The sequence below is a fragment of the Monodelphis domestica genome, chromosome 3, assembly GCF_027887165.1.
Source record: "Monodelphis domestica isolate mMonDom1 chromosome 3, mMonDom1.pri, whole genome shotgun sequence".
Taxonomy (NCBI): Eukaryota; Metazoa; Chordata; class Mammalia; order Didelphimorphia; family Didelphidae; genus Monodelphis; species Monodelphis domestica.
The window spans coordinates 25,621,262-25,649,148 of record NC_077229.1 but is presented as its reverse complement, the minus strand read 5'-3'; the positions used below and the strand labels follow the sequence as shown (position 1 = coordinate 25,649,148).

The 27,887-nt window shown below is 43.1% G+C and overlaps 1 protein-coding gene across 3 annotated transcripts; it reads right to left on the bottom strand.

The window, feature by feature from the left end:
* Positions 1 to 17: 17 nt before the first annotated feature.
* Positions 18 to 22,551, bottom strand: TFIP11 (tuftelin interacting protein 11). Of its 3 annotated transcripts, none has more exons than XM_007490053.3 (13): positions 22,409 to 22,551; positions 20,519 to 20,738; positions 18,162 to 18,312; positions 17,660 to 17,816; positions 14,378 to 14,505; positions 13,644 to 13,796; positions 12,211 to 12,732; positions 11,954 to 12,060; positions 8,535 to 8,703; positions 7,193 to 7,436; positions 4,537 to 4,679; positions 4,062 to 4,227; positions 18 to 852 (listed from the first exon to the last, which is right to left on the bottom strand). In XM_007490053.3, exons 2-13 carry the CDS (start codon positions 20,725 to 20,727, stop codon positions 497 to 499), a joined length of 2,505 nt encoding a protein of 834 aa, XP_007490115.1. In that variant the 5' UTR covers positions 20,728 to 20,738; positions 22,409 to 22,551; the 3' UTR covers positions 18 to 496.
* Between the last annotated feature and the right edge of the window lie 5,336 nt (positions 22,552 to 27,887).

Here is a 27,887-nt window from a genome sequence, read left to right as displayed (position 1 = left end):
TAAATAACTCTTGGAAATAAATGCGTAGCGTTTCCTTTAATTGTGAAGTTGGATTGAGGACAAGGGAATGTTTGAGAGAAAGTTGAGAAGGCCCATGATTAGGTTCCATTGCTGAAGTGTTTGGGTTCATATTGTTGTAGGTAAAGGGGTTAATTCTTAGAAGGAAGTCAGCAAGAGGCTGGATCATCAGGGCTCTAACCTGATCTTGATGATAGCCTCACATATTGAGGCCATGTCCACCCTTATGGGGTTCTGGCTTAGAGAAGCTTACCATAAACCAGTTCCCCTGCTGATCACTTAACTAGCCATATGGCATGACCGCAGGTTACTAGAGCTGTCATCAGAATTCCAGGAAAGGAAGGAGGCTACTTTTCCCCAAGACATGATCTGGATGTGATCTGAGTCTCCCGGCCTACTGTGGATTCAGTGCAGTCCCAATAAGTTCATTTTTTAAAAAGTCTTTAATACATCCTTTTTACAACTCAGAAGTCACACCCTACTTTGCCATATCGATCAGACTTTGGAGGGATGTTGGCACCCAAGTCTTCTCCCCTTGCACAAACACAACACCCCGGTCAATGTAGACTACAATCCGCCCAAAAGTGTAGAGTTGTTTCCCTTCGTGCCTTTTCCCAATAACAGGCATGAAAACAATGTTATGTTCTTCAGCCTTTGTTTGAATGAGGTCTTTGAAGTTCATGGGCACAGAGCTGGCCGCCATGCCTATGCCCCTCTGGGCCATGTTCTCTGCTTCTCGGCGTTCCTGCATGGCCTCGTACTGAAAGTCTTTCCTCCGCTCTGTGTGAGTAAGATAGGCAATGTTCTCCCGAGCTCCTGGCTGCATATAGGCCCCTGTGAACATACAGGAGAAAAAAGTAGATGTGAGGACAAGAGTGTGCTTCAGAGATGGAGCAGATGCAGAAGTTTCTGTTTTACCCTGGGCCTGGGTTTAATAAAAACATTCTAATAAACCACATCTTTCAACGGTTTGAAGTTCAGCTCCAGAACAAAGTTCTAAAATAAAATGCGGCCCTGTGCCTTTGGGGGAAATGTAAATAAATAGTTCAACAGGCTCATGTCTGATCCAAAACAACATCCACACACCTAGAGACAATTGCACTTTGAAGGCCAAAGCCTATTACAGTCTGCACTGGACTGGACTGCAGATGCCTGAGTGCACTTCCTGAGGGGCCTAATTGGAAATGAAGCCTCGTACTGACAGGCAGCACCACAAAACAGAAGAATTGGGTTCAAAGCCTGACTCCAACACTCCTTGACTGGTTGTAGCCAAGGACAAGCAAGTCCCCCTGGTCTCTGAGCTCATTTTTGCATCTATAACACAAGAACTGCAGATTTTATTCTAACTAGAGGGGAGAGGGAGAGGGAGAGGGAGAGGGAGAGGGAGAAGGAGAGGGAGAGGGAGAGGGAGAAGGAGAGGGAGAGGGAGAGGGAGAGGGAGAGGGAGAGGGAGAGAGAGAGAGAGAGAGAGAGAGAGAGAGAGAGAGAGAGAGAGAGAGAGAGAGCAAGAGCGAGAGAGAGAGAGGGGGGGGGGGAGAGAGAGAGAGAGAGAGAGAGAGAGAGAGAGAGAGAGAGAGAGGGAGGGAGGGAGAGAGAGAGAGAGAGAGAGAGAGTGTGTGTGTGTGTGTGTGTGTGTGTGTGTGTGTGTGTGTTTAAAAAGTCTCCTTCACAATGGCAGGTTAAAGCCTCAGCAAGCATTCGGAGTTAGTCATCAACTAAAAAAACCATCCCTCCCTTCAGATATCTCTGCAATCAGCTCCAGCCAGGCCCCAATAATAATACATGTTTTAAGCAGCACTTAAAGTTTACAATTGCAGGTGGTATACTGGAAAGAGTGCCAGGCTAGGAATGAGGAAGAATCCAATAGGCTGTGTGAGCTGGGGCAACTTACTTAACTGCTGTCTACCTCAGTGTTCTTGCCAATAAAATGGGGATAATAGTAGCACCTATCTCCCACGGCTGTTGTGAGGATCAAGTGAGAAAACAAAGTGCTTGGCAATCCAAGGACTATGTAAACAATTGATATTTTTTATTACTACTGATCCTCACAAGATCTACATGTATTACAGTCCCCTTTGTACCCAAGGTGACACACATACACACACACACAACCAAAACACAGGCAGGATTCAGAATCAAGAGTCCAAGAGTGCTTTTCCCCCCATATCTGGGAAACAGTGTGAGCTATCAAGCAGGAAGAGTCCCTGCTATGAGGTGGTGAGAGAAATGAGAAGAACCAAGAAAACATTCTATGCAGCAAAAGAAATATTGCTTGAAGAATGCTTTGTACGTGTCCACCTCTAGAGAAAGAACTGATAAACAGAAACAAGCAAGACAGCTTTCTATGTACAGGTATCTTTTTGTCAAATAATACCTTCTCTAGTGTGGGAGAGGAGGGAGGGAGAGAGATACCTGGGAATTTTAACGAAACAAATTTTGAGGCAGCTTGTAAATTACCCTCTTTGGTTAGTCTATGGCAGCCTTCCTCTCTTGAGGGCACAGTGTGAAGAAGTGGCTACAGCTTGGGGACCTTCAAGCAGTGTTATGAGTGTCCCTTAATGCTTAATATACTAGGCCAGTGATGGCGTACCTATGGCACAGGTGCCAAAGATAGCATGCAGAGCACTCTGGGCATGTGGCTACCCCCCTCCCCCCTCAGTTCATTATTAGAAAGGCAGAGACTCAGGTGGAACTTATAAACCTTAAAATTTCTTAGACTTATAAATGTTGGAAATTTCACCATTGGGAAATTTCATACTTGAAAAATTTCCTATTGATAGTGGGTCTTGGCTATTGGAATGTGAACCCCACTGGCATGGGAGGTTCCTCCTCCTCCTCCCTTCTTAAGATTACTTTAGGACAGAAACCTTTTGCTGAACAATGGAAAGGACTTTGACCTATGCTTAAGCATAGAACAGGAATTTCTTTGAGTCATGATTGATTTTAGAATTGATACAATGGAGATACTTGGAATGACAGAACCAAGTCTTGGAAATTGCAATCTCCACCCTACTCAGTCCTAACAGGATTTAGGAAGGGCTGCAGCCTAGATCAAAATTTAATTATTCCAATCTCTACCCTACTCAGGGTAACAGGATTTAGGAAGGGCTGTAGCAAAAGATCAAGATTTAATTATTTGAGAATATGACCTCCAACAGACATGTGCAAAGCCACAGACCTCTGGGAGGTCCTGGGTTAAGCTAGAGCCACCATTGGCACAGGGAAAATGATGGACAGTGATTGGTAGATGTGAGAACTGAGGGGAGGCAACTTGGATGGTTTCCTTAAAGATAGAGGGGTCTGAGGACTGGGGGGGTGGGTTAGAGAGTTTTGGCTCTGAGTGGTTGGAGAGGTGCTCTGAGAAGCTTGCTCTGAAGGAAGCTGGAGGTGGGGGCCCTGAGACTGTTTCTCCATTTTGGTCACGTGAGTAATAGGGACTGATCTCCTTTCTTTGCCCCAGCTATCTAAGGGCTTGGGCCTTTTGACCCAGCCTAAACAGAAGGGGTATTTAAGCCCTATTCCCTTCTCTCCCCTTTCTCTCTCCCTTTCTCTCTCTATCTCTAATTCCTTTCTTCCTCCTGTTTGTAATTAAACTCTATAAAAGGTTGATGGCTGACTTGAGTTTTCATTTAGGAATTACATAGCTGAATTCCTTGGCAACCTTAAATTAATATATATATCAGTCTTTTAAAGTGATTTCCTTGTCACAAACTGCTCCTCTCCCCCTCTTCACTGTGCCTGACAACATTTTTTCACATCCCCCATCCCTCTGTCCAGCAGCCCAATGGGAACACACAGTGGGTAAGACGGGCAGCTCATAGACGGCAGAGTGCTCCAGTCAACCCTCTCTACACGTACTGAGGACATTCCTCACTTTACTTGCCCCTCTGCCCAATGGGAGCTTTCTCCTCCCACCCTGTATGGGGTAAGGAGGGGACAGGGCATGCCTGGCACCTGGTAGGGGGAAGGGCCCAGCACTCCATCTCTAAAAGGTTCACCATCACTGTCATAGGCCTTGGAGAAGAGGGGGTTGGTCCACTTACCGACATTGGAAGAAACAGCCCTGTTCATGATATCAAGGGCTTCATTAAATTTGTCCTTGATAGATGGATGTGCCAAAACCTGGTCTGAGAACATGGACTTCCAGCCCAAGTACCATTTGGTGATCTCTTCATAATTTGGACTATTACTGAGCCAGGAGCAGAGAACCTACCAAGGAACGAAAACTATCAGAAAGATGGTCACAGACACAGATAATGCATTTCACTTTCAATCAGAGCTGCATGAATAAAAAAATCGAAGGACTTCAATATCTACTACCTATCACTAACCCAATTTCATTTTGCAGAGACAGGGTCTCATTCATTCCTACCCCCTATAATTCTGAAATTAAAATGTCATTTGACATTTACTGACTCCAAAAGGCTTGATTCTCAGGCCTATGAGCAGGCTCTTAACATCATTTTTCAATTTTCTCTTTTTGAAGACAATTAGATCTTTACTGTGCTACAAACATACCTGAAGCCATTTAGGAAAGAAATGTTTCTCGAGGAGTCCTACTAGGCTGGAAACTGAGATCATTCCTTCCCAGTCAATCACCCAATAGAAAGCATCCATGTGTTGCTGGTGAGGGTTAATGATTAATTCATTAAGACACATTCCTGGAATAGAAAAAAGAAAAATGGTGGAACGATTTTAATGGAGGCTCCAATTTGACCTTAACTTTAGGGCTTTTGAGAAAAAGAATCAAAACTTTAAAAATACAATGTCCATTATTAGAAGTAGAAGCAGCTTGCTTTAACTATCAGTTGTAAACTCGATACATCAAACTTTTAAACCAATTTTCATTCAATCTAGGAATCACTTATTTCATGATTTTTTTTTTTAAGGTAAGCAAGAAGAGGCCACAAAGTTTCAAGAACTATGATGGGTGTTCCATGATGAGGATTCAAACTGAATTTGTTAAAAAAAAAAGTCTAAAAGGTTCAAAAAAGCAGGTGTCATTAGGAGTGCGGCACAGAGTAGGTGATTCATAAATGACTGTTGGAGTGAGCTATTCTTAGGGGCAAGCCCTTCAAAGCCCATTTCAGATGCTGCCGGACCTATTTACAGAGATATTTTATTCACTGGGCACAGGATTGCACTACCTGCCTCTCGGGAGGATTCAAGGATTCAGGCAAAGAACCAATTAAAACCAGCTCTTTGTGAGACTGATTTATAGTCAGCCTCATCCCAGAGGCAGCAGCACTGAGGAAAAAGTATTGAATGTGAAAACCATTTGGAGTCAAGCCCTATCTCTCTGGAATAGAATTGAAGCTGTGTGACCTTTGCAAGTCCCTTGAGCATTTGGGGCTTCAAGTCTCCGATTTGTAAAATAAGGGTGTTAAATTAGACGAAACACTAGATTCCCTTTCAGTTCTAAATCTACCATACTATGAGTAAGAGATACCACGCAGGAAAATAAGTAGTAAAAATAATTACAATCACTAGTAGTACCAGGCACTGCTAAGAGCTTTGTAAATGTCTCATTTGATCTTCACAACCCTGGGAAATAGGTGCTATTATGATCTCCATTTTATAGTTAAGGAAACTGAGGCAAACAGGTAGAGTGATTTGCCCAGTGTCACACAACTAGTGAGTATCTGTAGCAGAGTTTGAACTCGGGTCTTCCTGGTGCCAGGCCCAGCACTCTATCCCATGGACCACCCAGCTGCCTCAGATCTTCAAAGGAGAAGACAAGTTTCTATTCTATAAAAAGCTGCAAACTAAATCCATGTTTAATTACCATAGAAAGGCTAAGCAAACTGTAGTATATAAATGTTACATCAGTATGTCATAAGAGAAGCTAAGAATATTACACAGAAAGAGAAACAGGGTAAGACATACAAGAAACCAAAGCCAGAATTCTACATCCACAAGGCAGATAATGGCAGCATATTGACTGAGGGAGCTGCTCTCGGGTCCCGTAAAACCATCAATATAAGCTGATGATGTTCAGTCGTTTCTGACTTCATTACCCTACTTGGGATTTTCTTGGCAAAGATCCTAGGGTGATCTGCCATTTCCTTCTCCAATTCTTTTTACAAATGAGGAAACTGAGGTAACTGGGTAAACTGACTTGCCTAGGTTCACAAAGCTAAGACACACACAGTGTCTAAGGCTGTATTTGAACCCAACGCCTTCCTAATTCAAGGCCCTATGCTCTGCCTACTGCATTGCCACCTACCTACCTCAATCAATATTAGTATTAGATTATAAATACCAAAGGGGATGACTAAGTGGCACTGCAGTGCCAGGTCTGGAGCCCATAAGACATCTTCCTAAGTTCAAATGTGGTCTCAGTTACTTCCCATCTGTATGACCCTGGGCAAGTCACTTAACCCTGTTAGCCTTAGTTCCCTCATCTATAAAATGAGCTAGAGAAGGAAATGGCAAATCACTTTACTGTCTTAACTGTGTGACTCTGGACAAGTCACTTCACTTTGTTACCCTCAGTTCTCTTAGCTATAAAATGAGCTGGAGAAGGAAATAACAAACCACTCTAGGATCTTTGCCAAGAAAACCCCAAAAGAGGTCATGAAGAGTGAGTGAGATGTGACTCAAACAACTGAACTACATGAATACCAAAGGCTCCTAAATCCCTATCAGTTAACAACTGATAAACTATTTTGGGGGGAGTTTGCTATGGCCTGGGCTTAGCACAGTGCCTGGGACACAGTGTTTAATGAATGCCAGCTGAATGATAGGTGAGTAAATGTAAGGAAGTGTATCTTTGCAGGGAAGCATCAGGACAAAAGACATCAATAAGGGAGCAGCTGGGTAGCTCAGTAGACTGAGAGTCAGGCCTAGAGAAGGGAGGTCCTAGGTTCAAATCTGGCCTCAGACACTTCCCAGCTGTGTGACCCTGGGCAAGTCACTTTTCCCCCATTGCCTAGCCCTTACCAGTCTTCTGCCTTGGAGCCAATACAAAGTATTGATTCCAAAACAGAAGGTGAGGGTTTAAAAAAAGACATTAATAACTTCTTTTAAGGGAAAATAGTTATTATAATAGCTAATAAGAGTATCAACTGTATTATAAGCATCAAAAATGTGGGTCAAAAGATTTCAAGATGGTCCTTGGAAGCCCCGGAACAGAAGCTGTCCAATCCAGGACCCAGCCTTCAAATCACCTCACCTAATTTGGGCACAATATTTTTGACCATGAAAGCCTCCCAGGAGCCAGGGGTAAACACATCCTTCCAGGGCTGCAGGATAAGCTTGGCTGAGGAATCACTGGGATGCCATTTCTGCAGAGCACTGGATAACTTGTTCCGGATCGGAGAGTACAAAGGCTCTAAGCGTGACTGCATGAGAGGAAGCCAGGGATGTATCCATGAGTGGATGGGAACCGTGTCCGTCAGAGGGTTCCAGTTTTCAACCTAGAAAAAGGAAGACAAAAAAAAAGATTAACTTCAAGGGGAAATTCCCCTTCTTTTAAAGTCATTTATCTGTCACCTCAGTAGAAGGTGGGATGCTTCTGGCACATGAGGGGCTGCTCCTACACCAGTAGGCAAGATGGTGGTCCATTATGAACTTACTTTTTCCTTCCATGAAAGATGATCTCTACCTAAAATTCTGCCACATCTTGCAATATCCTTTGCCCTGCCAATTCTACAGGACAAATTAAGGGAGAAAGGGCAAGTATGGGCATTTTGATTTGATAGGAAAATGACGAATCCTTTCATGCTTAACCTAAGCCCAGACTGGTACAAGTCACTGCCCCAAGTATCAGATGAGACAAAGATGCGCCTTCTCAGTTCTAGCTAATGAGACTACCGTCACTCTTCGCTGCCCTGCCTCCTCCACCTCCCAAGGACAGTCTGACCCAGAAGGGCCAGGAAAAGCATGTCCCAAGGAGCTCAGATCACAGAGAAGCACTAACCAGGGGCATTCTAAGAGTCCCAAGCAGAGAGGCGTCACCATGACCTGCTCAAAGACAAGAAAGCCTCAAAGAAAAGGGATGAGGTAGATCCAAGGAAAGGAGATGAGGAAGGGGCATTCTGGGCCAGAAACCATTGTGAGCAGATGAGGAGGAGGTACAAGTGCACAAGACAGGTACAGGAGTTCTCCCAGAAGATTTGCCCAGCAGCTGAAGGCCAACTGTGAAAGGCCTGGAATGCAGGATTCATCGCCTCTGAACTTTGTTGGCCAATGAGGAGCCACAGAAAATTTCTCAGTAGGACAGTGGCATAATCACTGTTTTAGGAAGATGAATCTTGTGGTGCCTATGGGATGAGTGGAAGGGGAGAGTGCACAAGGGAAGGCCAAGTAGGAGGTTATTGTAACAACCCAAACAAGCAGAAATAAGGGCCTGAAATAGGTGGGAGCCATGAGAATGACAGCAGGAATGAGAGATCCTTCAAGACCGGACCACGGCTGCATATAGCAGTCTTCCTGGAGGCTGCTGAGAGGTGCCTTCAATGTAAAGAGCCAGAGAGTATTTCCTGCAGGCTGCTGCAGGTGCTTCTTCACTGTACCTCCTTTTGCAGTTTGGGGAAGATGAGCTGGTCCAGTATGTTATCCAGGATCCACACAGGAATAATATGCACCCAGCTATCCAAAAAGTCCACCATTGGGTCACAGTTCCTCGGCTGCCACTGAGTTACAATATTTCGAACAAAAGGCATCCACATTTCCCAGATCAACCTAGAGTAAGAGGGGAAGTAAATTACAGAGAATTAGAATAAAACCCATGAAAACAGATCATAATCAACAGGGTGACCTTTAACCTTTAGGGAATATCAACAGATCATGTAAACAAGCATATGGCAGTTCATAAAACAGGGTGTTGGTATAGGATTATGTTCATTTTACCCCTAGAACCTACTATGTGCTAGGCACTGGGCCAGGAAGACAAATACAGAGAGGAACTGTCCCTGCTCTCAAGCATCTGATCTACTAAAGGGAGAGCCCATATGAAATGCTACATAGTATAAAGAGAATGCTAATAGGGGCAGCTAGGAGGTTCAGTGAATTGAGAGTCAGGCCTTGAGGAGGAGGCTCCTGGGTTCGACTCTGCCTCAGACACTTCCCAGCTCTATGACCCTGGGCAAGTCACTGAACCCCTACTACCTAGCCCTTATTACTCTTCAGTCTCAGAACTAATACTTAGGACTGATTCTAAGATGGAAGGTAAGGGTTTAAAAAAAAGAAAAAAGTTAATAAAGGGAGAGATGAATTAGTTTACTATAAGGCTGTCTGTGAGAGAAGGCATTAGCCTTGGGGAATCAGAAATGGATTGATTTCTGCAAATGGGACTCGAGCTACATCTTCTAAGGGGAGGAGAGAGGGAGAGAGGGAGAGAGGGAGAGAGGGAGAGTCTTGCCAAGTCACAAGTGGAAAGGGAGGGCACTGCAGGTCCAGAGCACAACAAGAACATGGGCATAGAGACAGGAGATGGAGGGTCACTTATAAGGAACAGAGAGAAGGCCAGCCTGGTAGCATCCCAGAATGTATGAAGTGGGGCCATGCTCAATGAGACTGGAAAGCAAGGTTGGAACAAGGTTGTGGAGGGATTTAAAAGCTAAAAAGAGGGGCAGTTATGTGGCCCAGTAAAGAGAAAGCCAGGCCTAGAGATGAGAAGACTTGGGTTCAATTCTGACCTCAGACACTTCCTAGCTGTGTGACCCTGGGCAAGTCACTTAACCCCCATTGCCTAACCTCTACCACTCTTCTGCCTTGGAACCAATACACAATATTGATTCTAAGACAGAAGGTAAGGGTTCTATTAAAAAAAAAAAAGCTAAACAGATTAAATAGAGAAGTTCCTAGTTTATCCTAGAGATATAGAAAGCCACTAGAAGTGTCTAAGGAGAGCTCACAGGGCCACATATGGATTTAGAGAAGAGATTGCACTAGCAGCCATGCACGGATGGATTGGTAGAAGAAGAAATTTGATGGACCTCTGGGGACCATTTGAGAGGTGATAACTACTACATGAACTACAATAGGAGTTAGGTGAATGGAGGAAAGATAGACTTGCAAATGTGAGATGAGGGAAAATGAGAAGTCCAGGATAATGCTGATGTGAAGAACCCAGGAATCTAGAAGGGTGTTACCTTCAAAAGAAACAGGGAGGGTTTAGAAGGAAAGAGACTTGAGTTCAGTTTTGGAAATGTTGAATTTAAAATATTTCTGGTGGATCTAGCTTGAAATGTAAAATGAGGCAATTGGTGAGGAGGGAATGAAGTTGGGGGAGGGACGACACTGGGGCTGGAAATATAGATCTTGGAATCATTTGTATAGAGGTGACAGTTGATCCTATGGAAGCTGAAGAAGTTCTTGGAAGAGTATATCAAGAATTCTGAATGTAGGTTTCAGGTGGTTTGTGAATTTTTTAAAAAATAGAATAACTAAGGGGGCAGCTAGCTGGCTCAGTGGATTGAACGCCAGGTCTAGAGATAGGTCCTGGGTTCAAATCTGGCCTCAGACACTTCCTAGCTGTGTGACCCTGGGCAAGTTACTTAATCCCCATTGCCTAGCTCTTACCTCTCTTCTGCTTTGGAACTAATACATAGTATCAATTCTAAAATAGAATAACTTTCATTATAATTGTTTTCCTTTTTAAGTATATATTTTATTTTGCAATTTAAAAGAAATGTCATTCTGAGAATGCTTGCTGCTGTTGATTTAAGAAATAGTCCATAGACCTTACTAGGCCATGGCAAGAACCCCTGGTGTAGCAGGAATGAACCCTGGGGCACACTTAGATCTGGGGAGCAAGAGACAGATGTTGAACCAGCAAAGGAGGCCAAGAAAGGGTTGTGAGGAGACAGGAAGGAGGCAAACCAGGAGAGAGCAGAGAGGCTCCAGGAGGAAAAGTTGATCAAAAGCATCAAATGAGAAGACAAAAAAGACCTGGTAATGAGGACATCACTGCAGAGGGGCTCTGGAGGGCAGTTTCAGTTGGGTGATGAACATCCAAAGCCAAATGATAAAAGGCTGTGGCGTGAGAATTAGGACAGGGTCAAGGCAATGAGTGCAAACAGCTTTGCAAGGGGTTGTGCTGAGCCAGGACTTCTGGCTACAAGTTGAGTGTCCTTTTCAGGACAGAACAAACAATCTAGGAACCAATAAGGCCACCATGCCCAGCTGTGAATTTTAGATTTACTCCACCCTGCTTAGTCTTTAGAATTTTAGCAACCAGGAATGTATACACCCTGACTTAAGGATTAAGTATGGGGAAGGAAGGTCCACGACCTGCATGTGCTAGCAAGTGACAAATCAGAAACAACTGACTGACCCCCCTGGGCGCCAAGTTTAAGCCACCACTGAAACATGTAAGACACAGGAAGTGATGTAAAGAACTGCCTTTATATTTCATGTGACTTCCTGTGAGAGGGAGCTTGGCAGTGGAACTTGACTTGGAGGAGCTGGAACGTGAGACCTCAGACTGCTTCCCTGAGACGATCAAGTGGTGAGTGTTAAGGCTGATTCTCCTTTCCTTGGCTTTTTGGAGGCACCAGCTTCCAAGGAGGCCCATCAACTTGGAGGAGGCCACCTGGCTGGAAGCCGAGCTAGATTTAATCTTCTGGAAAAGACCCTTGGCCAAGGTCTCTAAACTAAACAGCTATTCTCCCCTTTCCCCCCCCTCTCTCTCTCTCTCATTTTTAATTTCTTCTTTGTATTGTAAATAAACCACCATAAAATTCTGTTCTGACTTGAGTATTTCATTGGGATTTAGAATTTAAATCTATGGCAACAAACTTAAAAATATATTCAGTCTCAACTCTAAATTTTACCCTTAACACAGCACAATTCTTACTTCTACATACAGAGAGTAAATCCAGTCCTTGCACCCACCCATCCCATCCCAGGACACCTGGGACTAGGATGTTTTCAAGTGCCCCAAGCATCCCCAGGAGGCTTCAGGGAAACAGCGTACCACCCCCATCACCTGTGGAAAGCATCTGCAGCAAGGTCTTGGCCCCCATGAGACAGGATCTGATCATTCTCCAAAAGGCTTTTCCACTTGGCAATGATGCCAGTGCCATAAGTGCAGTCCTGAACACAAAAACACACAGTGACTTCTGAGAACTCAGGAAACCTTCCTCCCCTGCAGCCCTTTCTGAATCAGATGATACCTCTTCCCCAGCAAGAGTACCCCCCAAAGCTACTGAACCCTCCGCATCCTCTGTCTCAGGCAGCACGGACCTTGAGGGGATCCCAGTCCTTGAAGTAATCTTTCATGAGTGGGTAGACAATAGCCACGGCCAGGTCCACGCGGTCAGACATGCGGTATTCCTCATAGTACTTCTCTTGGAGAGTCTCAAATATTCTGGCACACTCATCCAGTGTGAGAGGATCGCTGCAGTCTGGCTGCATCCTTCTCTCACACTCCTCCACCATTTCCAGGACCTTACTGAGGTTGGTGATCACTGTCTCTTCATGGGACAGAACCTCAGACATTTTCTCCAGCTCGTGGGACAGATTGACGACCATGTCTCTCTCGTACTGCAGCTGCCGGTCATTCTGAATGATCTCCTGCTCAGTGATATCAATGAGCAACTGGAGGTTGTGCTCTAGCTCAGGCAGGGCGAAGGCCTGTGGCTTGGCATCTTTGCCAGGCAGTGGCAGCTGCTGCTGCTGAAGTCCATCCTCTGGTATGTTGTGCTTGTGGCTAATTTGGCTGTAACTGTAATAGACCTTCTGTTCCCGGCCTGTCATGTCAATAACCTGTCAAATCAGGACAATAAAGGCCTGGATTAGCACTAAAGCCCCCTTTTGCAGTGAGAACAGCATCCATGGGGGCAGCATTGCACTGCTAGCACCAGGCACTGTTCTAAACATCTTCTGAAGTACAAAGAGGATGGCTGTGATCAGAAAGGTGAGGATCTTAAGTCTAAGCTAGCGAGATTTTTGGAGGGGAAGTAGAAGACTTGGGTGCAAATCCTAACTGCCTCAGTCATATTCTAGATGAGACTGTGATGAGCCATCTAACCACTGACCTTCAGTTTCTTCATTTGTGAAGAAGAAATCTGTCACATTTGTACTATCCATCCTGTAGATATGATGTGGGACAAATGCTTTGTAAACATTAAACCATTAGATAGTAGCCAAGTGGCTCAATGGATTGAGAGCCAGGCCTGGAGATGGGAGGTTCTGGGTTCAAATCTAGATTCAGATACTTCCTAGCTGTGTGACTCTGGACAAATAACTTAACCCCCATTGCCTAGTCCTTATTCTAAAACAGAAGGTAAGGGTTTAAAAAAAATGTCCTATTTCAAGTCAGAATCTGTTGAGAATCATTACTGCTACGGGCACAAACCTATAAATTGTTGAAACACAGAATTTCAGGTTGAAAAAGGTCTCCAGATACCACTCAGAATCCCTAACCACATCACTAACAGAGGACAGGGCAATCTGACCCCTGCCCTCCTGCCCTGACAGCTGCTGGACAGCTCTAATGCCCTTGGAGCCAAGAGAACAAGGCTCACCCCACTCCCAAGGGGTAGCCCTTTAGACACTTGAAGGAAGGTCTCATGCTGCCCCCAATCTACTGTTCTCTAGGCTACATCCCCATCATGAGACACAGAGTTAATTCTAAATAATCTCAGGATGGTGTCAAGTTTCAAAATTCACCATACCTTAACCTGGGAAAGCTCCTTCTGGGGAGCAGAGAGTTTCTTGCCAATTCTACCCTTTGCCTTCAATTCTTCAACTGTCTTATAGGAGTATTTTGGTTTCTTCTTGCCCCCACTTGGATCTTTCCGCCACTGGCTGAGCTCCTTCTGAAACTCCTGAAAAAAGCAATTGGGTCAGTCTAGAAAAGGAAAGAACTGATTCATAACATGATTATTTACGGTTAGAAAGTCTGCTAGAAGAGATTCAAACTTCATTGGTGATACTCCCCGACCTCCTCCATCCTAAAAAAAATCCATGGAATGCTAGCAGCAGATGCTCCCAAGCAGCAGAAATCTTCCTTACACAGCAGATTGCATCATATGCCCATCAAATCCAACAAGAATCATAAACAGCATGTTCTATTGACAGCTTTTTTAGAAAGGAAACAGAGACAAAGACAGCTTGCAGACAAACTCTGGCATCCTGAGATTCTGTTTACACTCAAGGCTTGCATACTGTTCAGCAAGAGAAGCCAAAGGGTTTACTATCCAATGAGAGAGCCTACAGAAGCAGGGAAATAAAGTGCCCTCCTTCCCCAGTGGCAGAGCAGATAAAGTAGACATTCAAGCCCCCAGAGAAGCTCTTGCCAGCTCCCCTCTCCTCTCTTACTCCACTGAAGGGCCAGGCACCTTCTGAGAAAGTAGCTGGCTCTTGCGTCTGCCTCCCACCCCAGGGAAAGCCGGCCCTCCCAAGTTACCTCTTCCGCCTCTTCTTCTGAGTCAACCACAGGGAAATCTTGCACTGACTGAGTGGTCCGTTCTGACCCATAGGCTCCCACAGCACCCTTGCCTTTTCTCTGCTTAGCTTCAATTGGATTAATGATACCTGACAAAAGGTACACAGAAAGTCTATTTAGTGATGCAGCTAGGCTAGAGGGCGCCACTCATTCATGAATGTCAACCTTTCAATAAGAAGTACAAGAGCAGCCCACAGTGACAAGGGCCCAAGTGAACAGTCCAGGACAACAAAAGTAACTCCTACTTATCAGAATGCTAGAGTTGGAAGAGACCTTCTGGAGTACCCAATCACAGGAGCACAAGCGCAAGAAGTACCAGATCCCACCTCATCTAACCCTCTCATTTTAAATTAGAAGAAACTGAGGCCCAACAAGAGCAAGTGACTTGTCCATTTGGTAAATGACAGAATCAACAATTGGAACCTGGCTCTCCTGGCTCCCAGTTCAGTTGTAATTTATATTCAAAGGGTCAAAATATGGAGGAAGCAGTTATACAGCAGGGATAGAAAGCCGATTCAGAGGCAGGTAGACCTGGGTTCAGGTCCCATCTCAGCTGAATGGACTGGAGGACTCACTTCCCCCTAAGGCCTGTAGCCAACTCTCTTAAGACTAAGCTTTAGGGAAGGTGCCAAACTGCATTCATGATAATAATCCTAGCTAGCACTGTATGGTGTGCAAGGAGCTTTATAGAGTTTTTTTCATTTGTTCCCTACAACAATCTTGTGAAGTGTGTATAAGTATTGTCCCCATTTTATAGATGAGGAAACTAAGGCTGAGAGAATGGTTAAGTGACCCACTTGGGGCCCACATAATTAGTAAGTGTCTGAGACAGGATCCTGACTGACTGTGCCCCCTTACCTACCTAGAAGAATCTGTATCAATGAAATAACAGTCCAGTTGAAAAAAAAGAAATGACTGAGATTTATTCCTAATGCTTTATCACTTTTATTTCAAAACACTGCTGACTATACTATTTGATTCCTAATAGGGCTTGGTAATGTATTTTTCAAGCCCTTTTCCTTATTCTGTGGTCCTGACCATCTTAGGAATGCCCTCACATTCCCTGCCCCAGAGCAGCTTCTAAAATCAGGATAATTAAGATGGAGAATATAAGCTCCATCTTGTCTAGTAAACAAAAACCAGTTTAGGAGCAGCGTGGCAATGTCCCTGAGTCCCCAATGGGGATAGATGGGGGGAAAGTGAATCTTAACCAGGCTTACCCTGATTTCTTCATCTGGCCCAGTAAGGAGAGTAGGATCCTAAGATCAGGTGATTTCCCCCATCTTCATAAGAGCATCAGGGAGAGACTATTAGCCTAACTCCCTCTTTAGATATCCACTAATTAAGAGATATCGAGCTTCCAAAATTGTATTTAATGATTCAAGGATTTGTCTTGGATCACAAGGACAGATCACTGACCATTTGTTCATTGATTACTTCTATCCTAATCAATAAATTGATTTTCTTCACCTAGAACCCAGTTTCTCAGAATTTTAAATCATCAGAAGACAATTTTATCTCAGCAATCTTGGACAAAGATTTTTTTTTAAGTTATATACCTGAGATAACTAAAATTACCTTCTTCAGCTAGAAGTGTTATCTCCCCTAAGTTGATGAAGTCTCTTTTTGGTTCACTAAGCACAGCCTAATTTAAATCTCTATATAAGCTTATCTGCCAACTGGATGTTAAACTCCCCGAGGGCAGAACTTTGGAGCTTCTTACCTCTGTATTCCCAGCACACAGTAGAGTACACTATTAATAGCAGGTGTTTAATGAATAACTACTGAATTACTAAGAGACCTCTTATATATATATATATATATATGTACATATATATATATATATATCAAGTTATGTATTTCCATATGAATTAACAGTAGGAAAATATAGGATAATTTTAGCTGCTATAGCAACTTTTGATATAAATTCCAAAACTTCACTGACTAATTCAGACAGAATATGTAATGGGGTAAATTAAAAAATATATTGATATATATGGAACATATCTATTGTCAGAGAAAGAACTGATGGAGGCTGAATGCAGACCAAAACACACTATACTTCACTTTCTTTCTTCTTCTTTTTCCCTTTTTTCTGTTTGTTTCTTTGAGATTACTTCTACAAAATGTCTAATATGGAAAAATGTTTTACATGATTGGATGGATGGCTGGCTGGCCCAATGGCTTGAGAGTCAGGTCAAGAGATGGGAGGTCCTAAGTTCAAATCTGGCCTCAGAAACTTCCTCTTAGCTGTTGTGACTCTGGGAAAGTTACTTAATCCCCACTGCCTAGCCCTTACTATTCTTCTACCTTGGAACCAATACACAGAAATGATTCCAAGATGAAAGGTAAGAGTTTTTTTAAAAATAAATAAGTAATAAAATCTATAGCAGATTGCTTACCATCTAAGGGAGTGGAAAAGGGTGGAAGTGAGGTGGGGGAGTTGGGATACTAGGAAAGAAAAAGCTAATTTGGAACTCAAACTGTAAAAAAAAAGAAGTGATTTTTTTGTTTTTGTGTATAATTTGGAGGAGATAAATTATTATTAAAATATTTTAAATTATTTATTAGTATGTAATATATGTATACATGTATATATACATATATGTGTGTACACACATATATGGCACAGATATAGGACTTTTATGTTTATAATGCATCTTGCAATTCCTCATATGAAATATATATGTAGGGCTATCCTTGGGGCCTAAAAGCTTTGGATTCTAATCCTGCCTCTGAAACAGCCTGGCTGTGGAACTGTGGGCAAGCTGGTGAACCTCTCAGTGCTCTTAGCAATTTTTTAACAAGGAAGAGATATGAATATGCACCTGTGGAGGGCATTTCCCTCTTGGAGATCCCTAAACTGATGAAATCACTAGTTGGGACCTGGCCAAAAAAAATATTTTTTTCTGTAGTTCATTGTAATTACAAGGCAGAGAATTTTTCACAGACTTCATTTTACTCATTAGTACACAGTAACAATGTAATTTTTTATAAATCAATACTTGGGAATAATGAAAATGTCTTTTTTTTTTTACATCTGCAACTTAATATTTCCAAAACATGTATAAGTTTCTCTCCTTTCATTATTCTAAATGAACATTGTCATAATATATATTCTTCTAGCTCTCCTTCTAGAATCTCAATTTTCAAACCTGTTTCAATGCCCCTTCCCCACCTCCCCCCAGTAAAAAAGAAAAACTTATTGGATCCCCAACTCATACCACATGACTTATTTGATACCTTGTGCATTCTTCCCAAGGCCCTTCCCTGGAACATAACCCATCTTCTGCAAAAGCTTCTGTCCAATTCCTTTGGTGTGCCTTTCCCAGCTGCCGAAGTCTGTGAACGATTTGGCTCCACCTACAAAGCCTTTCTGGCTGGGCTTAAAATTGCCACCCTGATGAAACAAAAGCATAATTTAAAAAAAAGAAGAAAGTGTAGCAGTAACTTAACGTTGAAAAAGTTGTGGTTGAACCAAAAATGTACTTGTAATACATACTGTGGAATTATTAGGGGAAATGTAATTGTACTCTTAAAAACCCCACAAAGAGAAAGAGAACTCATAGGAATAAAACCTGGTGTATCTCTAGCCAACCGCCACCCCCATATACAAACACTGTGTTCCCTCAGTCTTGATCACCAGCAGCTGGGTAACTTGGAAGCCCAGCATGCGGGGCTCTTGGCTGTGCATAGGGCACTCTGAGGGTGTGAGCACATTCCCAACTCTCTAGGAAAACCTTACTGTTTTTAACTTCTTTGGGCCAAAATCTTTAGGAAAGTCCTCCTGCTTAATGGGCTTCTCTTCCTCATCGGAATCCTCCTCGTCTGCTTCATCAGCTGCTTTCTTCAGGCCAGCACTAATGAAATTCACAGGAGCCGAAAAGTCTCGGGAGCTGTGAACATAGCCCAAAAGAAGGGATTACAAAGACAGCCCTTAGAAAATCCTCAGCAGTGAACAGGTTCCACTGCTGTCAGAGGAGCAAAGGCTGCAGGAGAACTGTGTCACCAGAATGCTACAAAGTAGCTTCCAAGGGAGTCATTTGTTTTTAAACCCTTACCTTCTGGCCAAGATTCTAAGGCCAAAGAGCAGCAAGAGCTAGGCATGGGGTTAAGTGATTTGCCCAAGGTCACATAGTTAGGAAGAGTCTGAGACCACAGTTGAACTCCCAATTCCAGGCCTGTCACTCTATCCATTGTGCCACCTAGCTGCCCTGCAAGTAACTGATTTAAATCCAAAGAATATTAAATGTGACAGAGACAGATATAGTCTATTAAAATAGATATCTGAAACACCACAAACATATTTAGTTCAAAAAAGTCTAAATCTCTGCTCTAGATTGAAATGTAGGCCTTGAGAATAATCATTATTAACTAAAGGAATCAAAAGTCCAAAGGATTTATGTTCATCTCTCTTCTTTAGCAATACACTTTATCAAGCCATTCCACTGGCTACTGTTCCACTCAACAAGACAAACTACTTAACTAGGTGACCATGAGAGCAAGAGTAGCTGAATGAAAAGAATCTTATAGAACAAACCCATCTACAAAGGAAACGAAGAAAAGACTATACTAATAATATGTTATATATATAAAACCACTTGATGAAACAAAATGCTAGAAAACCTGCACATCCATGAAATTAGCAACAGGAAAACTCAAGAGGTGAAGAAATGAATGCCGTGATTAACATGACAGGGGTTTGAAAATAGCCTCCTTCAGGAACACTAACCAGTGTCATTTCATCTCAGTTCCTTCCAGAAAAAAATAAAATTGCTTTGGGCAGTCAAGAGAACATCAGAAAAATCACAAAAAATTTAAACTAAAAGTCACTTGATGGGATACGAGAATCAATCAATTAATATGAATGTCTACATCACCATAACCCTTAGCAAAGCATATGGCACCTCTCATGTATGAAGATGTCATTACTGACTCACACCAGGAAAATGATTCCTCTAAACCTTCACCTTATGTCTTTAGTAACTAACCACACACATGCTTGCTCTTGCATTCACTCTGCTTCTCTCTCTCTCTCTCTCTCTCTCTCTCTCTCTCTCTCACTCACACACACACAAACACACACACACACACACACTTTCCTCAAATCATGGTGTACTTCCTAATCTGTGTGTACGTGTTGCATCGCACCAACTTCTTTTGGTATCTTTAGCACAAATTCCTTAAATAGCTGGACCTTAATAGAAACTTAATGAATGACTGAATGAATGCTGTAAGAATTTATTTTTTAATAATCTGGTTAGGGTATTGTATTAGAAAGAATTCCTATATATTAGAGAAAATTCCTGTGTCAGGGCCTTGGATCACAGACTCCAATTAGTCTCTGGACTTTTGCACTTCTTTTTAGTTAGGATTGCTTTTCTGATTAATAGGTAAAGGAGACAATGACTCTCCTCCTGACTACATAACCCCCATCACCTATGGGGTGAAAAGGAGTTCAAGAGTTTGATGGACCAATATCTAATTAGCTATTAACCAATTAGAGATTTCTTGAGATGTTCAAGGGGATGAATAAACTCCTAAAAATGTATTTTTAGATTTGCTTAAGGGACATTTGGGGTCCTTGGGGACCACTGACCCTTCAATCTATTGGTTATTTGCTAGTATAATCAATAAATTGATAATCTTATCCAAAACCAGTCTCTCAAATATTTTAATTGTAACAATGCTGATTAGGATCTGTAAGATAATGATATCTAGATGGAATCTCAAAGCAGCTTCCTAGTCTAATTGGTCTACATGCCTACTCATAGATTCATAACCTCTGGCTGCAGAACAGAATACATGCCAAGTCTTTATCTCGATAGCAACATGCTCTAATCATTGGTATTCACTGGCCAATAACAACAATCCATACATTAGGGAGTAATGACCTGCACCTACATAAAACCCAGAACTGAAAAGCTGACCTTAAATGGCACAGTATATATTTTTCCTGAACAAGAAAACTGAACTCCCAGAAGTAATGCTCTAGCATCTGACAGGAGGAGGGAGAATCAGAAGAGAAGTAGCCTTGGATATATTGAATCCTCTCATAACTGCACCCAGAAACAGCCAGGCCTATACAGTAAATCCCAGTACCGTTTGCCTCCAAAGCTGGGCCGCTCATCTTCAAGTTCACGCTCAGCCCATACTCCGTATGTGGCCTCCTCCTTGGTTTGCCAATGACGTTGCCGGTTTGGGTTGAATTCATTCTGGAGGTCCCAATCAGTGATCTCAAAGTTCTCCATCTCATCTTCTTCCTCATCAATGGCTCCTTCACCCTCTCGGTAAAGATGGGACAGAGACATGGTGGCAAACTCTGGTGGAGAAAGGGAGAAAGAAATTAAATGGATAGGATCTTGTAATGAGCCTTAAGCCTGAATCCTATCCATAACTCCTACAAGAGGTCTATCTGGCTGCCACTTGAAGAAATGCCCTCATAAAGAACACCTGACCTACCACAACAATTAATTCTAAAGTCAAATAGTTCTAAATAGTAGGAAGTTCTGCTCTTTTTCAAGCTGAAATTTGCCCCCTCATCACTTAGTCACTGGAAATAGTTCTGCCCTCAAAGACCAAGAAGAATGAAATCTGATCCCTCTCTCCTTAAACAGCAATTAAAATCTTTGAAGTAAACAACCATGATTTTTTATTTTAATCTTTATACCTCCATTCCCCATTCTTTTAAATAGTCTTCAGGCAGCAGAATTGCAAATTCCCCTTTCCACTTAGATGATAAAATATGTGTTTTGCACTTTAGGAACTCAATATTGGAAGAAATCTAGTTAAAACTTATTGTTTTGAGAAGTTTCCAATGCTGGCAGACAAACAAGAGTGAAACCTCAAGGAAAAACAAGGATCAATTGAAGGACATGGAGAAGGGAAGGGAAAAATCTTGGGATGGTAAAGTAGCATAGCACTAGCTTTAGGATTAAAAAAAGATCATTATTCATTTTGCACAGAAGGAAACTGAAGCTTCTGGGAGGAATTGGCTTGCTTAAGGACAACAAGTAACAGCAGAAGCAAGATGCAGAAGGTAATAGAGAATATTTCTGAGAAATCTTCAATTGTTTTCATTAACTTGGCTTGCTCATTCCAGTTATTTAGGTACATACAATTCAAAGAAAACCTCTAATTAAACACTACTAAACAGTTTAGAAAATTTTGCTATTACCCAAATTTTCATGTATACAACAGTGGACCTATGGTGGGCGCATGCTTCTCACATTTAGTAAAAATATAACTAGATAGGGAACTTCCACCTGTCTGAACCTCAGTTTCCATCTCTGTAAAACAAGAACATCCTATGTGATTTAAAAGTAATCAAAGCTTTTTTTCAAGTTCCAAAACTACAACAATGGCTCAAAATCCATTCCTATTTCCACTATACAACTTCCTGCCCCCCGTTTCAGCTCTGACATCCATGTGTATGCTTTTAAGGTCACTTTCGGATACGAAATCCTGAAATTCCAGCCAGATTATAGAGCTGTCACAAGCCAAATGGCAGGGATTCTAGCTTCTTCTATTGACTTGTTTGGTCGGTAACCCTTGAGTAGATCACTTTCCCTTCTCTAGATCTCAACTTGCAATTCCATGTCCTAATGTCCCTCCCAGCTCTGACATTCCAAGTTCTAAACTCTTTCCCCAGTTGACATCCTCCGTTCTAGGCTCCCTCCCTCCTTTGATACTCCCTGATCTAGGTTCCTTGAAGTCTTTGACCTTCCACGTTCTAGGCTCCCTCCCAACTCTGACATTCTTCGCGAGGAAAGGACGCTGATCTGGAGTCCTGAGACTACAGTTAGAATTCCCCAGGATGACCCCTCTGGGGTCTCGTCCAGCTCTAGACCTGGGCGCCTCCTCTAGGCTGTACTCTGGGCAGTAACGTCCCCCACCCCGGGCCGGCCATGCTCCGCCCTCACCTCTGGGGGACTTCGAAGGGATCTCGCTGACAACTGCGCCACCGCTGACGCCCCCAAGCTTCTGCCTCACCTAGAAATGCTTCTTTGGCTTCTTCAGGGTCCTTGGGAGTTATTAGCTACAGGAAGTGGCCGCCTACTGAAGACGAGTTCAGCGCGCAGGAAGTGATGCCAGAGACTCCACGCGGAAGAGAGGTGGTTGCCCTGGGAACAGTGAAGCTGGTCCTAGAGCGACCTCATCTCTATGGCCTTGGAGGACCTCTGGCTGGAGATGCCTCCTGGAGACGTAAGTGGGAGGAGCACGGAGGCCCCACCCTTCTCCTCTCCCTATAGAGCGGTCCTATTTCTTCTAAATCCCTTCACGTGCTTTCTCTTAAAGCTACAATCGCTTCTATACTTCGCTTCCAAACTACCCAGCTTCTCTGGGCTTCTCAAGTTTGAGGACGTCTAAACTGTTCTAGGAGCCTCCAGTTAGGGGAGGAATCACCCTTAACTCCAGAGCGGCCCCCACCCACCACCTCCAAAAAAGAAAAAGGGAAACAAAGCCAGTGAGGCAATGCGCACCTACTGTGTGCCGAACACTAGGCTGTGCCCAGGCGATACAACCACGAGTTGACTAAATGGCTAGGGATGTTTATTACGTTTCACCCCCTCCTACCAGAGTTCTAGGAGACCCTGTGGTGGATTTGAAGCGGAGTCCAAGTCCCTCTGCCATTGGCTTCAGCTCCAATCATTGGGGTCCCTTTCAGTTTGGGGGTTCCTGTACCTCAGTTCCATTTTACCACTTAATGGCAGTAATAACTTTTACAAAGGAACATTTACTTCAAAGGTATACTAAGAATAAACAAACACTTCCTTCCCCTACTTCCAACCCTGGAGGAGAATAATCCTCCCCACCCAGTGCCACTTAAGCTGTGAAGAAAAAGGGATTAAGTTCACAGTTTAGCGCAATTCCTTTATAGCACAAAACCAAGCCCACTTTGGGCTCAGTTCCAGGTGCCTTCTACTGCCTTCTCAGGGCATCTTTGCTAGGCTAGGTGGAAGCACATTCTATGGGGTCACTGGGTCTGGATTCTGGTCCAGCTGGGATTCACCTAGAACTGAAAAGGACAAATGAAACCACCAAAACAAAACAGAAAGCCCATTTCTCAGAGCCACAGGGTTAAAGGTAGAGAGAAGGAGAAATAGAACCCTTTCTCCCAGCCACTGAGTTCACAGACCTCATGATATGGGTGAATAGGATCTTCACCTCTTTCTGGATTCTTATCAAAAAGAATGAGAGACTTTTCCCAGGTAGTTCTAAAGACAGTCTTTTTTCCGCTACGCAGTCAATTAAAAGAGGCTATCCGTGTGGTAAGAGGACACAGAACGTCTCCTAGAAGCTGGCCCCTGGCCTCTCCCACTTGTGAACCTCCTTTCTGGGTAAATCTGGCATTCAAAAAGGCTGGTTACATAAAGTTAAAAATAGTTCCAGCTCCCAAATTCACATTGAAATGGGAAAGATGGCTATGGACAAACAAGGTTTATGTGGGGAGTGAGAAATTAAGTGTGTTATTCACAAAGATATTAGCAATATTGATATCTCCAAAATGAATATGCCTACAACCTCAGTAGAAGTTAGTAAAGCTGGTCTCTCTGAGCCAGCATCCCTTGCAGGACAAGATTGCCCCACTCCATTCAGTCCACAAAAGACTCTTTAATTACCTTTGGCCTGAGTGAGACAGAAACTACTTATGTCCTTACTACCAGAAGCAACCAGTGTCTGCAAAGTATTTGGGGGTTTGGGACGTTGTCGTGGGAAAAAAAGAGCTATTAAATAGTCAGAAAAATCACTCTTTAATCAAGGAAAAGGGGTTCAGTGTAATAGTCGGTCTCCACACAGAACTGCATGCTGACAATCACAGAGTCCAAGGATGGAACTCTGGATGCTCTGGACACTGACCCCTGGGGGAGCCAACTGAGCTAGATGGACAACACCAAAGAACAAAAGAAATTGGGGAACCTATATACCATTTGGGGGATCCAGGGTCAGGGAAAGATGATTGACATTACTATAGCTACAAAGAAAATGGGAAGTGTTCAAACTATACTGACAAAATACAATCAAGCTTGGGAAAAGAATCAGAGCTAGAGGTTAGAGTCTAAGGGAAGGGACTGCTAATGTGGGAAAGGGTCTCCAGTACAATAGTGAAGACTACCTAAGACAAAAGGATACTTAGCATATGCTTAGTCCCACCTAACTAGAACTGTTATTTACCTTAGGGTCCATCATTCAGTCTGAAACTGCTAGCCTGAGATTCCCTTCAAGGTGGATTCTCACAGGAACAAGGAACAAGAACAAGCTTTGGAGTCTCCAATTTACAAGTTAGTCCTAAAACTTGGGGTTCATCAGATCTTGCTAGGCTACAAGTTTGGGGGTTCTAGATTCCACGTTGACAGGGTATTTCTTTTATGTTGGTACTTTTTAAATGCTTAAAACTATAGTTAGTGATTTAGTAATAAGCTTTATGAACCGGAAGCTAGGCTAATAGACTTTTTCCTGTTCAATAACCCCCTTTCCCAGCTTCTTTCAGAAGCAATCTAGAGCTGTTTTAACTTGTATTCTTAGTTCCCTCACCCCTTATCCCTCACCCAGCCAGTTCAATTTGCATTCAAAGGAGTACCTGCCTGAGAGACCAGGTGGACCAGAAGCTCTGGAAAACACAATTGTGGCTTGTTAGAGGTAGCAATCACCCCATCAGCCCTGCACCCTAGATGTATCATACACTGTCCTGGGTTTGTATGTAGATTAGAACCTTACTTCAACCCTGGACCATTTGCTAAAAGAAGTTAATTTGGAGGTTACCTGCTTCAGGAAGGCTGGAACATAGTGGGGGGGAAATGTGTCAGGATGATGTCATTTAACCTGAGGGTTGTATTTTCCAATAAATAAGGGTTTTCCTGTTTTTCTGTAAACTGGAGCTTTTTTGGGGGGCCACCTTTTTTCTTTCTCTCCCTCTATAAAGCATTGCATTTGAAATGGCTTCCCAGTTCCTTGAATAGTGGCTAAAGGGGATAAACCTTGATATTTCAAGGTCCCCTTAAACTTCCACTTCACACAGATGGTTCCCTGACTGGGAAACCAGAACAACAGAGGGTGCCTCAGTTTGCCTATCTGAACAAATTATTTGTTGGCATGGGCAGATTAGACCTCTCCTGCTTCTAAAGAACCTCAGTATTGAGAGAGCAGTGAGAAAGCCAGATGCAAAGCAGGAAACACTAACTTGTTCCACCTGAGTGTGTGTCTTAGGGGAAAGAAGCAGGGAGAGAGATGAGGATTTGTATCTAGAATAGGAAACAAAAGGACTGAATGGAAGAAACTCTATTCAATAAAAGCCAAGCATCAGACTCCATCACTGTGGTGAGCAGCTTGAGATCATTTTATTCAGTTTCCTTTGTTTATAGACTGGGAGAGCTAAGAAAGGCCACAAGCAGCTAGCCAGGGGCCAGGAGCTGTTGCTTTAAGCAAGAGGAAGCACTTAGTTACAGAATTGTATTGGGAATGTGAGTTGATGAACCCATAGGAATAAGCCAGCTAATTGCTGTAGTTTGTAGGGTTGTGCCCTGGCTAGTTCACAAGAAAGTCTTGGCTGGTGAGCCTGTTGTGGGGTGTAGAGGTGTACCCCTGGGGTTCAGGAAGGATAACTTTCCCAGGAATGCAAGACTCTGAAACTTAGCTTAAAAGTAAAGAGATTTATTAGTAATGTTACATTTTTTGGCCAGCAAGACAGCATGAGTGGAACAACCTGGGGGGTTGCTCCCAGAATGCCCCCATTCTGGGTTTTTTATATTCTTCTACAGCAGTGACTCTGGAGCAAGGGTTTGGGGTGGGGTAGCCCAAGGGCATAGGGGTAGTTTGAGATTTGGATGAATGAATGAGGTGTCTCTTTGTCCATCTCAATTCAATGGGGCAATAAAAGGGGGGGGGGGTAATCTCCAAGGTCAGGTGTTTTGTGTTGGGAGTCATGAGGGCCTAAGGGAGCAGAGGAATTTTCCTGATAATAGTTTGCCAGGGTTTCTGGGGGTACAATGCCCATGCCAAGCTTAAGGTTTGAGTGATGTAAGGGTTAAATTTAAATGGTTTGATTGAAATATATGCTCAAAATCGAAAATGACTTTAATAGCTTTTATTTACAAAAAGAGGTGGAAAGAGTGAAAGTAGAGAAGTACAAAGGTAGAGAAAGTATTTAGCCTATCTAACTAAATATTGCTCTGGTGCTTGACTCAGTCTGGACTTGTTGACTTTCAACTGGAATTAAACTCTCTCCAGAAGACAGGAAGGGAAAGCAAGCCAGCTATCCACTCACCCAAGTTCTCTCTAAGAGGCAGATCAAGATGACCAGAGCTGAAGTTGACTCCTAAATGGACGACTCCTTCTTCCTTAAGCTGACTTCCTTCTTGAAGCTGACTTCCTTTTTACCTCAGAAATCCAGGGCCTTTTATAGTGGCTTCTTGTCTCCTCCCCTCTTCACAGGGGCCAATCACATCTTCCAAATTGTCTAGCACTGCTCAGGGTCAGTGTCTGTAGAATTCACACCTCTCATTCTCTAAAGGTGTCAATTCTTATCAAAGGCCTCTGAAGGTCAATTTTTCATCAAAAGGTTCACAGCTAAGGCCTCTAAATCTCACCCTCTGGAGAGGTGAATACCCATCAAAAGAATCCACAGACTCCTGCCTGACTGAGGTGTGAACTCTCCAAGTGGTTTTCCAGCTCCTCCATCCAGCCAAAGCAGGGGTACTTTAAGTTATTGCTAACCAAAGTATTAACTCCAACTAGGCAAAGATTGCCTTTTTTACAAGTGTAAATTCAGACTAGGCAAAGAGAACCAAGAATTTCCTTTCATAGTGACTAGTATTCTAATTTGCAAAATATCTCAGGCAAGATACAGGTAGCCTGCTGGACTGGTGAGTCTGAGCAAGTAACCCAGGGTCTGATTCACAATACATCTCTGGCAAAAGAGTGAGTGAATCAGGGAAAAAGTTAGCGTGCAAGATATCTGGGCTGGGGAGTCTGGATTGAGCCACTACCACTAGGATGGAGACACCCGAGGTATTTGGGGATTGGATAGACATTCTAGATTTTACTGATAATTGAAGATCAGAGATTAAAACCCTAGACAAAAGACCATGAGACAGAAACAATCTTCAATAGAGAATGAGAGGCAGCAACAGGCCATAAAATATGAGGCTGAGCAGAGTAGGAGAGAATCAGCCTGTATCCCTTGGGGCAGCCCATTGTGATTAAAATTACAAGCTTGGAATAGGTCTTCCCATTTTGCTGTTTATGATAGAAGAATTCTTATTAAACATTATTTAGTCTGGGCAGGAACAGAAGTTGACAGAGAGAATAATATCCTGTGGTCCTGCTTTGGAAATTCAGACAGCTTGATCTGTGAAAATTATATTTGACCATTGGTAGGAGAAAGATGAAGAATGATAAGGAGCTAGCTTGTGCAGCCTTGTGGGTATCCAAAGTGGAGGAAGGGAGAAGGGCAGCAGTGGCAGAGGCAGAA